This window comes from Eubalaena glacialis, chromosome 14 (genome assembly GCF_028564815.1).
Source record: "Eubalaena glacialis isolate mEubGla1 chromosome 14, mEubGla1.1.hap2.+ XY, whole genome shotgun sequence".
In the NCBI taxonomy this organism is placed as follows: Eukaryota; Metazoa; Chordata; class Mammalia; order Artiodactyla; family Balaenidae; genus Eubalaena; species Eubalaena glacialis.
Genome location: NC_083729.1, coordinates 54,413,090 through 54,425,235, shown reverse-complemented (window position 1 = coordinate 54,425,235; position 12,146 = coordinate 54,413,090). Strand labels below are relative to the sequence as shown.

General features: G+C 38.6%; 1 protein-coding gene across 5 annotated transcripts in view; it reads left to right on the top strand.

The window, feature by feature from the left end:
- The window catches only part of WDPCP (WD repeat containing planar cell polarity effector), a 548,844-nt gene that overhangs the window by 387,377 nt on the left and 149,321 nt on the right, over window positions 1-12,146 (top strand). The window contains exon 15 of one of the 5 annotated variants that reach the window (XM_061211057.1): window positions 6,175-6,237. The exons of the other annotated variants lie outside the window; for them this stretch is intronic. Within the exon in view, the coding sequence (XP_061067040.1) occupies window positions 6,175-6,194 (20 nt within the window). The 3' untranslated portion in view covers window positions 6,195-6,237. Of the gene's footprint in view, window positions 1-6,174; window positions 6,238-12,146 lie in introns of those variants that run through there. 5 annotated transcript variants of the gene reach the window in all.

The window sequence follows — 12,146 nt, the reverse complement described above, 5'->3', positions numbered from 1 at the left end:
GCTGGTTAATTTGAATTACTTTCTTGTGAAGACAGTGTCTTTTTTTAGAAAAAACAAGAATTAAGCCTGGGTAAATAGTACAGTATGGATATTTAGCTTGGAATTGTGTTAATATGCAAATTAATAATCAGTAATTAATAACTACTTAGCAAAAAGTTAAAAAGTCATTGTTCTTTTCATAAGATTTTAAGGAAAACAGTTTATTATTATTAGTGCTATTATTAAAATTAACCAACACAGGAACTTATATAATCCTTTATTTTTATACATAGACGTGTCACATCTCAGAAGAATTCCCTCCTATATCAGACAAAGTACTTCACGTGAAATTTAGGTTTGATGGGTGATTTTTTTTTTTTTAATTTAGAAGCCACTAGATTCATTTTACTGTGAGTCTTCCAAAGAAGATAAATCAAAAGCCTAAATTGAATCTAAAAGTCCATTCAAAACTTTATAATATAGAAAAATGATGTCTTTAAAAACTATAATATCAGCATGAGTTTCCTTTTTCTAAACTCAATTTATCCTAATGTGACTAACTCTGAAAGTACTGATCTCTGGGCATCCCAATTTCTATTGTTCCTGGTATATCCTATTCCTAAATTAGGCAGAGGACCCTCAGAAATTGTAATAGAATTTATTTCTTCATGGAACTCCTATAAAACAGAGAGGTTTCAGTAAGGTTTCCACTTGGTAAGTTGCTTGAAAATATTATAACATTGATTATCCATTGATGGATCATCTTGTGCTTTGTTTTTTTTTTTTTTTAATTTATTTATTTATTTTGGCTGTGTTGGGTCTTCGTTTCTGTGCGAGGGCTTTCTCTAGTTGCGGCAAGCGGGGGCCACTCTTCATCCCGGTGTGCGGGCCTCTCACTGTCGTGGCCTCTCTTGTTGCGGAGCACAGGCTCCAGACGCGCAGGCTCAGTAGTTGTGGCTCACGGGCCTAGTTGCTCCGCGGCATGTGGGATCTTCCCAGACCAGGGCTCGAACCCGTGTTCCCTGCATTAGCAGGCAGATTCTCAACCACTGCGCCACCAGGGAAGCCCTTGTGCTTTGTTTTTGTAATGTTGGCAGCCAAAAGGAGCAATTGTCAGCTTCTCTCTAACATCACCACCAGAGATCCCAGTCTTCCAGTTGGTACTGAAGGACTCAAAGCCATACTACCAGGGTAGCTCTAAAGCTGAATACCAAAGCTGACAGTTGTTTACCAGAAAGATGATTTTGTTCTCCCTCCCCCACCCTGAAAAAGTTCCAAACTGATCAAACCCAAAAGATGCATAGACCACTTTCAAATCTTCATTCCTAATGGATAAAGGATATTCAATATTAATATAATATTAGATAAGAGTAACTTCAGTTGACCTATCAATGTATATTGTTACTTGCTAAGGATAGTGATGTGCATCCCAATAAAAACAATAATAGCTAATATTTACTGAATGCTTACTGTGGGCCATGCACTATTCTAAGTTAACCTACATTTACTAATTTAAGTCTCACCATAATTCTTTGAGGTAGGTACAATTTATATTTGTGATAAGTCACTTATAACTAAATAATGAAACCATACCATATTAATAGGAATTGCGGTGTTACATCATGGGGATACAAACATCCTCCATCCCCATCCCTCTTGCCATTTAGGAAACACAGTAGGAGGTTAATTCATAGCAAATTTTATCAGAATTTTCCTTAGTTGTCATGTACCCTGCCTTTTCCACCAGAGTTTCAGATATAATGGAGGCAATTTTTGCATTTTAAAGCTATTTAAATTTACTAAGAGTGAAAGGAATATGAAGAGATTACCACGAAATTTCAGAAAAATGAAGAAACTCCACTATTCACCAAAATGCATCCTGTGCCCTGTGTATATTTTGATCAGGTTACCTAGGCCAGCTGATAATTCCTAGCCAAAGAGCTTGGTGTTCCCCCTTTGAGCCCTGCCTCATTTCTAGTAAATACCTTTTTTTCACTGAAACCCTGTTACTCCCCATTTCTCAGCTTTTTTTTCAGGCCTTATCCTTTGGCTTTGATTACTATCTCTTGTCAAAGATCCATTTAATAACAACAGTAACTATCAAGAGGTGAACACCTTAGATAAATGTTCTACTCCACTTTTGTTCCAGAAAACTAGGGTGGCTCCCACTTATATTTAGCAGACAGAAAAAAACAATCAGCAAACTTTAAGATACAACATTTAAAATCATTGAGTCTGAGGAGCAAAAGGAAAAAAGATTAAGTGAAATGGGCCTAAAGGACTTATGGGACACTCTCAAGCATACCAACAACTATGGGAGTCTCAGAAGGATAAGTGAGAAAGAGACAGAGACTATTTGAAGAAATAATGACCGGAAACTTCCCAAATTTGAGGAAAGAGATGGATCTACAAATCCAACCTCAGTGAACTCCAAATACAATCAACCAGGAGAGAGACCCATGCTAGGACAAATTATAATCAAACTATCAAAAGCTTTTCAGCTTGAAAAAAGCATCTTGAAAGCAGCAAGAGAAAAGCAACTTATCATATACAAGGTATCCTCAATAATATTATCAGCAAGCTTCTAGTAGAAGAAACCTTGGAGGCCTGAGGCAATAAAATGACATATTTAAAGTGCTGAAACAAAAAAGAATGTCAATGGAGAATTCTATATCCAGCAAAACTTTCCCTCAAAAATGAGGCAGAAATTTAGACATTCCTAACTAAATAAAAGCTGAGGGAGTTCATTACCTTCCCTAAAAGTAATGCTAAAGGGAGTCCTACAGGTTGAAATGAAAGTATCCTAGATAGCAACTTGAACCCATATGAAGAATGTAAAGATCTCCAATAAAGATTAATACATGGACAAATATAAAAACAATTATTATTATAATATTTTACTACACTTTTTATTTTCAACAGGAATTAAAAGACAAATGCATAGAAAATAATTATAAATCTGTTAGTAGGTACACAGTATATAAAGATGTAATTTGTGACCTCAATAACATAAAGTTGGGGGACAGGAACACAACTTATAGGAGTAGAGTTCTGTATGCAATTTAAGTTAACTTGGTATCCATTCAAATCAGATTATTATAATTTAGGATGTTATATGTAATCCCCATAGTAACTACAAAGAAAATAACTATAGAATATACACAATGGAAATTCAGACATTTCACTACAAAATATCAACTAAACACAAAAGAAGGCAGTAATGGAGGAAATTAGGAGGAAAAAGGCTATAAGGGGGAAAAAGGCTTTAAGACATACAGAAATTAAATAACAAAATGGGAAAAGTCCTTCCCTATCAGTAGTTATTTTAAATATAATGGAATAAACTCTCCAGTCAAGTCTGCACAGAGCAAAGAGGTTGTAGATAGGACTTGACCAGTGAGTTTATGTGGATGAGGATAAGTGAAAGACACCCATCTCAAAAGAGCTAAAGTAAAAATAGGAATGTCATTGGGATCATGGGATATATGCTAGTACCAAAGGATAGGAATACAGGTGTACCTGAGACATAGCTGGAACCAGAAACTTAAAAGCTGTTTGGACTTTCTTCAATATTTTCTTTCTCCAAAGACCATTTTCATCTTTTCAAGTTTTTAAGGCAGTAAGCAAGTTTGCCAGTAGGACTCAAACTTTGCATCCTTTAGTTGAGGCATGCAGAGGGAAAAATGATTCTCATTCTTGTTCCAGAATTTCCAGAGAAGGACTTTGATTCAGCTGGTTTCCTTACCCAAGTTGTTCCCATCAACTATGGCCAGAGGGCTGGGTCACATAGCTCCAAGAAAAAGGCTCCCACAATTGGATATGATATGGGGGTCAGTTTTTAGGACAAGGGTATTAGGCAGATAATCCTATAGACATCTACTTCAGAGGTAAAGGAAAGAACCAAACATGACTCCATCCTGCAGGCCAGCAAGATCACCTTTAAAAGAAAGAAAATAGGTGTACTTTCAGGTATTCTGATTCAAGGGTCTTAGAAGACAAGCTGTCCCACAATCATTTGAATATCTAAGACAAGGGAAGGATCAGCACCGTATATCAGGATTTGAGCTGAAGAGACTTCCAAGGAAAGAAATAAGGAATGAGAAATAAAGGATACAGAGCCTTGGGAAAACAAACACATAGAGCTGTTCCACTACCCATTCACTCACTCCTCAAACCATGCCTATCTGGCTGTTATCAAATTATTCCACCAAAACAGTTTTCACAATGTTACAGTGACTCCCCTCTCCCTACCCCACCATGACAGTAAATTGAGTAGGCATTTTTAAGTCCTCAACTTACATAACCTTTACAACAGTAGTTAAATATTATTCACTACTCCCTCCATGTCGAAATTGTCTTCTCGTGATTTCTCTGACATCATTCTTGCATGATTTTCTTCCTAACATTTTTCCAGCCATTCCTTCTCAGTTTCCTTTATTGCTTTGTCTTTATCAGACTTCTGTAAATTAATGAAATGCAGCAATCTGGGGAGGGTTTCAAGAAAAACAACTGAATTTCATGTAAGAACAGCAAGTTCTATAGTGTTGTTGGGGTTTTTAAAATATTTATTTATTTATTTATTTTGGCTGCACTGGGTCTTAGTTGCAGCATGTGGGATCTTGTTGCGGCCTGTTTAGTTGTGGCAGGTGGACTTCTTAGTTGTGGCATGGGAACTCCTAGTTGTGGCATGCATGTGGGATCTAGTTCTCCGACCAGGGATTGAACCCAGGCCCCCTGCGTTGGGAGCGTGGAGTCTTACATACTGGACTACCAGGGAAGTTCTTTGTAGTGTTTTAACTTGCCCTTTTCCCATCTGCCCCACCACCCAGCTCCACAGTAGCCTTGAAAACCACAGCCCATTATCCTGGTGAAAATCAACAGCTCCAGGAGCCAGCAGAGAGTAAAGAACAGGATTGGAGGTCCTTCAAAGTCCCAATCCCAGATAACTATCATTATTTGACTCATGGTTCCTTGGAAGACCTCTTGTGTAAGCCTGTCTTTATTTGACCTGACTGGAAGCTCACTCTTTGTGAAAAAGCCTTTTCCCCAGGGTGCTTTGTGGAAAACTATTAGAGGCAGTTGTTTAAGATTTTGGCTGCCTGAGAAGGTAAATAACTGCTGGAGCAAACAATAAGCCAACCAAAAAGCTAAAAAGGAAATTCTGGAGAATAAGATATCCATAGGAGATTTGAAAAGCTCGAAAATCTTTCTGGGACTGTGTATACTACTGTGTGCATGCCCAGGACTGTGTGCATTCTTAGGAAATATCTGAGATGGTCACCTAAATTCTCACCTCTGGCTGATCTGGAGGCTCTATGCATGCAAGCAGTGGAGGCTAAAGCTGAGTTGTAAAATGCCTAGCTGAGCATTCAAGGGGTTCCCTGACACACATACAGAACCCCCACCCAAAAAGATTCCAAGATATACTGGTTCTAGGATTAAAAATCTTTATCCAATCTGTAGATGTTTAGGTAACTGAAAAGAGATTTCAGTGGCTGCACACAACAAAGAATATAGACTTTACAGAATGAGTTCAAAAGTTACCAAACAAACAACAAATAGCAACAACAAACCTTGGAGAAGAGTGATTTACAGAGTTGCCACATTATATTTAAATATATTAAATAATATATTTAACATTTACACATTTATTAAATATTTATAATATTTAAACATATTACTTAAATGCAGTTTTTCATCAAAATTTTGTTTTTTTAATTAAATTTAATTTTTATTTTATATTGGAGTATAGTTGATTTACAATGTTGTGTTAGTTTCAGGTGTACAGGAAAGTGATTCAATTATAAACATACATATATCCATTCTTTTCCCATATAGGTTATTACAGAATATTGAGTAGAGTTCCCTGTGCTATACAGTACGTCCTTGTTGATTACATATTTTATATATAGTGGTGTATATATTAACCCCAAATGCACAAGGTTTCCGTGTATTAATTTTGTATCCTGAAACTTTACTGAATTTATTGATGAGCTCTAGTAGTTTTCTGGTAACATATTAGGACTTTCTATGTGTACCATCATGTTATCTGCAAAGAGTGGCAGTCTTATTCTTCTTTTCCAATTTGGATTCCTTTTGTTTCTTTTTCTTCTCTGATTGCTGTGTCTAGGACTTCCCAAACTATGTTGAATAAAAGTGGTGAGAGTGGATATCTTTGTCTTGTTCCTGTTTCAGTTTTTCACCATGGAGAATGATGTTAGCTGTGGGTTTTTCATATATGGCCTTTTTTATGTTGAGGTAAGTTCCCTCTATGCCCACTTTCTGGAGAGTTTTTATCATAAATCATTGTTGAATTTTATCAAAAGCTTTTTCTGCATCTATTGAGATGATTATACGGATTTTATTCTTCAATTTGTTAATGTGGTGTATCATATTTATTGATTTACGGATATTGAAGAATCCTTGCATCCCTGGGATAAATCCCACTTGATCATGGTGTATGATCCTTTTAATGTATTCAGTTAGGATTTGGTTTGTTAGTATTTTGTTGCGGATTTTTGCATCTGTGTTCATCAGTGATATTGGCCTGTAATTTTCTTTTTTTGTGGTATCTTTGGTTTCAGTATCAGGGTGGCAGTGGCCTCATAGAATGAGTTTGGGAGTGTTCCTTCCTCTGCAATGTTAACTCTTCTCTAAATGTTTGATAGAATTTGCCTGAGAAGCCATCTGATCCTGGACTTTCGTTTGTTGGAAGTTTTTAAATCACAGTTTCAATTTCAGTACTTGTAATTGGTTTGTTCATATTTTCTATTTCCTCCTGGTTCAGTCTTGGAAGGTTGTACCTTTCTAAGAATTTGTCCATTTCTTCTAGGTTGTCCATTTTGTTGATGTATAGTTGCTTGTAGTCTCTTATGGTCCTTTGTATTTCTGTGGTGTCTGTTGTAACTTCTTTTTCATTTCTGATTTTATTGATTTGAGCCCTCCCTTTTTTTCTTCATGAGTCAATTTTGTTTATCTCTTCAAAGAACCAGCTTTTTAGTTTCATTGATCTTTTCTATTGTTTTTTTCTTCTCTATTTCATTTATTTCTGCTCTGATCTTTAATGATTTCTTTCCTTCTGCTAACTTTGTGTTTGTTTGTTCTTCTTTCTCTAGTTACTTTAGGTGTAAGGTTAGGTTATTTATTTGGGCTTTTTCTTCTTTCCTGATGTAAGATTGTATTGCTATAAACTTCCCTCTTAGAACTGTTTTTGCTGCATCCCATAGTTTTGGATTGTCGTGTTTTCATTATCATTTGTCTCTAGGTATTTTTTAGTTTCCTCTTTGATTTATTCAGTGATCCATTGGTTGTTTAGTAACATATTGTTTAACCTCCACGTGCTTGTGTTTTTTTCTTTTTTGCTTGTAATTGATTTCTAATCACATAGTGCTGTGGTTGGAAAAGATGCTTGATGTGATTTCAATTTACTTAAATTTACCGAGGCTCACTTTGTGGCTCAGCATGTGATCTATCCTGGAGAATGTTCCATTTGCACTTAAGAAGAATGTGTATTCTGTTGCTTTTGGATGGAATGTTCTATAAATATCAATTAAGTCCATCTGATCTAATATGTTCCCTGTTGATTTTCTGTCTGGAAGAGCTGTCCATTGATGTCAGTGGGTGTTAAAGTACTCTACTATTATTGTGTTACTGTTGATTTCTCCTTTCATGGCTGTTAGCATTTGCCTTATATATTGAGGTGCTCCTATTTTGGGTGCATATATATTTACAATTGTTATATTTGCTTCTTGTATTGATCTCTTGATCATTTTGTAGTGTCCTTCCTTGTCCCTTGTAACAGTCTTTATTTTAAAGTCTATTTTGTCTGATATGAGTATTGCTACTCCTGATTTCTTTTGATTTCCATTTGCATGGAGTATCTTTTTCCATCCCCTCACTTTCAATCTGTATGTGTCCCTAGATCTGAAGTGGGTCTCTTTTAGACAGCATATATACGGGTCTTGTTTTTGTATCCATTCAGCAAGCCTGTGTCTCTTGGTTGGAGCATTTGATCCATTTATATTTTAGGTAATTATCCATATGTATGTTCTTATTGCCATTTTGTTAATTTTGGATTTGTTTTTGTAGGTCTTTTTTCTTTGCTTCCTCTTTTGTTCTCTTCTCTTGGGATTTGATGACTATTTCTAGTATTGTGTTTGGATTGCTTTTTCTTTTTTGTGTTTGTATCTGTTGTAGATTTTTGGTGTGCAGTTCCCATGAAGTTTTGATACAGCAGTCTACATATATACAAGATTATTTCAAGTTGCTGCTCTCTTAATTTCAAAGGCATTTCCAATATCCTGCATTTGTACTGTCCTCTTCTTACGATTGCTGGTTTTGATATCATGTTTGTGTGTGGAGTCTTTCCTACCTTTAGCTTTCCCATTCGTAATTTTCTTGTTTCTGATTGTGGCCTTTTCTTTTCCACCTAGAGAAGTTCCTTTAGCATTTGTTGTAAGGCTGGTTTGGTGATGCTGAATTCTCTTAGCTTTTGCTTGTCTATGAAGCTTTTAATTTCTGTCAAATCTGAATGAAAGCCTCACTGGGTAAAGTATTCTTGGTTGTAGGTTTTTCCCTTTCATCACTTTAAATATATGGTGCCACTCTCTCTGGCCTGCTGAGTTCCCACTGAAAAATCAGCTGATATCCTAATGGGGATTCTGTTGTATGTTGTTTGTTGCTTCTGACTTGTTGCTTTTAATATTTTCTCTTTGTCTTTAATATTTTTTAGTTTGATTAATATGTCTTGGAATGTTCCTCCTTGAGTTTATCTTGCCTGGGACTCTGCACTTCCTGGACTTGAGTGAGTCTTTCCTTTCCCATGTTAGGGGAGTTTTCAGCTGTAATCTCTTCAAATATTTTCTCAGGCCCTTTCTCTCTGTCTTCTCCTTCTGGGACGCCTATAATGCAAATGTTGGTGTGTTTAATGTTATCCCAGAGGTCTCTGAGACTGTCCTCATCTTTTTTTTCATTCCTTTTTCTTTATTCTGTTCTGCAGCAGTGATTTCCACCACTCTGTCTTCCAACTCACTTATTCATTTTTCTGCCTCATTTATTCTGCTGTTGATTCCCTGTAGTATATTTTTCATTTCGGTTATTATATTGTTCATCTCTGTTTGTTAAGTCTTCTAGCTCTTTGTTAAACATATCTTGTATCTTCTTGGTTTGTACCTCCATTCTTTTTCCGAGATCTTGGATCATGTTTACTATCATTACTCGGAATTCTTTTTCAGGTAGATTGCCTATCTCCACTTCACTTAATTGTTCTTCTGGGGTTTTATCTAGTTCATTTGTCTGGACCATAGTTCTCTGTCGTTTCATTTTGTCTAACTTTCTGTGTTTGTGGTTTCCTTTCCACTGGCTGCAGAGTTGTAGTTCCTATTGCTTCTGGTGTTTGCCTCCTGTTGGGTGAGGTTGGTTCAGGAGCTTGTGCAGGCTTCCTAGTGGGAGGGACCGATGCCTGCCCACTGGTAGGTGGAGCTGGGTCTTGTCCCTCTGGTGGTCATGGTCATGTCAAGGGGTGTGTTTAGAGGTGGCTGTGAGCTCAGTACAACTTAGGCAGCCTGTCTGCTGATGGGTGGGGCTGTGTTCCCACCCTGCTGGTTGTTTGGCCTGAGGTGTCCCAGCACTGGAGCCGCAGGCTGTTGGGTGGGGCCAGGTCTTGGTGCCAAAATGGCGACCTCCAGGAGAGCTCACACCCATCAGTATTCCCTGGGACCTCCGTCACCAGTGTTCTTGCCCCCACAGTGAGCCACAGCTGACCCCTGCTTCCTCAGGACACTCTCCAAGACCTGCAGGTGAGTTTAGCCCTGGCTCCTGCTTTGTGTGGGTCCCAGTGCATGTGAAACCTTGTGTGCGCCTTCCAAGAGTGGAGTCTCTGTTTCCCCCAGTCCTGCGGAGCTCCTGCATTCAAGGCCCACTGGCCTTCAAAGCCAAATGCTCTAGCCTAAATCCTCAGGCTGGGGATGTGGCTCAGAACTCACTCCTGTGGGAGAACCTCTGTGATATATTTTCCAGTTTGTGGGTCGCCCACTCGGTGGGTATGGGATTTGATTATATCATGAAAGTGCCCCTCCTACCATCTGGTTGTGGTTTCTTTTTTGTCTTTGGATGTAAAATATCTTTTTTGGTAGGTTCCAATCTTTTTTGTCGGTGGTTGTTTAGCAGTTAGTCGTGATTTTGGTGTTTTCATGAGAGGGTGAGCTCAACTTCTTCTACTTTGCCATCTTGTCCACAATCAAGGGGCTGCTTTTAGTTTGGATGCTTTATGCCTCTTTCCTCAGCATGTGCTGGCTGTTATCCCCTTGAAATGGGGGTGTACAGGTGTGGCGGCCTGTGCATGCTCCCAGGATGGTGGGTACAGCAAACTGCACCTGTGCCCACATCTCTTAGTGGAGGCGGCTGCCTGCGCAATCCCACAACAGCAGGGGCAGTGATTGGCGCCTGTTCTCATGTCTCTTGGTGGTGGCAGCTCACACACTCCCAGGACAGTGAGGGCAGTGACTAGCATCTTCTTGTGGGTCTCATAGCAGCAGCAGCGGTCCGTGCACTCATGGGACAGTGGGGGTAGTGATTGGCACCTATTTGCAGGACTCTTAGTGGTGGCAGCAGCATATGCCCATCTCTGGAACCCAGGATGGCACTGGTGGCTCGTACCCACCCCCGGAGCTCATGTAGATGGTGTCCTGTTGCCTGAGAGTGCACACAGAGAAAGAGGCTCCTATGGAGGTCCCACTCCCACCCCTCTCCCTCGCACCCCCAATGGAGCCTTGCCTCTGTGGCGGGCCCTAGCTTCTTCTGAATGTACCCTCAGTTGCCACACTCCAGCCTCTTCAGGCTGTGTCCATACAGCCAACTGTGGTCCTCTCCCAGGTCTGAGCTCCAAAGCCTGAGCTTCAGCACCCAGCCCCTGCCTGCACCAGTGGTTGAGCGTCTGAGGCTGAGGAGCACAGGGTGGCAGTACCAACCATTTCTGCATGTCATTCTTCATTTTGCCTACTGCAGACTGGTTGCTGCGCTCTCCTGAGGCTCCAAAGCCACTCCTCCATCCAGGCTGATCTCCCCACCAGTGAGGGGACTTCCCAGGGTGCAGGAACCTGTCCTCCTTCACAGCTCCATCCCTGGGGCACAGGTCCTGTCCCGATTCCTTTCGCTCTTTTTCTTTTTTCTTTTGTCCTACCCAGTTACGTGGAGGTTTTCTTGCCCTTTTGGAAGTTTGAGGTCTTCTGCCAGCGTTCAGTAGATGTTCTGTACAAATCATTCCACTTGTAGATGTATTTTTTATGTATTTGTTGGAGGCAGTAAGCTCCACTTCCTGCTCCTCTGCCATCTTGATCCCCCCCTTAACACAATTTTGAACAAAAAATTATAAGACATTTAATGAAATAAAGTATGACCCATAAACAGTAAAAAAAAAAAAAAAAAATCAATCAGTAGAAACAGACTCTGAGGAAGCCCAGATGTTGGACTTAATAAACAGACTAAATTGAATCCATAGCACTTGGTATAGACCTTTGCACAATAAGTAACTCAATAAGTATTTGTTGAATGAATGAATACAGGAGTGCATGAGGAAAGAGTTATAATACAAAATTAAAATGGAAAAAAAAGGAAAAGTAGAAAATTTAAAAAGTCAGTGAGCAGACGGTTTTTCAGGGGAAAAAAGCCTTTTAAGCATAGATAATTTGTATATCCCTGTACCAATCCACACTGTCTTTCGTCACAAAATTTGTGTAAGAAATACCTAATAGATATCTTCCCCTGCCTTGTTTTTCTTCAAAATTTCCTTAGCTGTTCATGTGCTATGCTCTGCCATATGAGCTTCACTGAGAATTACCTTGTCAAGTTTCATGAAAACTTCACAGGTATTTTAAGTGAAATTGCATTAAGCTAATATTGTCATCCTTACAGTATTGAATATTCCTGTCATGAATGTGGCATACTCTCCTTTTATCAGGTCTTTGACCATCTTTAATGATGTTCATTAATTTCTCATAATTGTCCTGCACATCTTTTATTAATATTTATTCCTATGACCTTATTTTCTGTTGATATTATGTTTTTTTTATTGATTTTCAACTTTAATGAGATATAATTGACATACAACATTGTGTAAATTAAGATGCACAATGTGTTTTTGATACACTTATATATTGCAATATGATTAC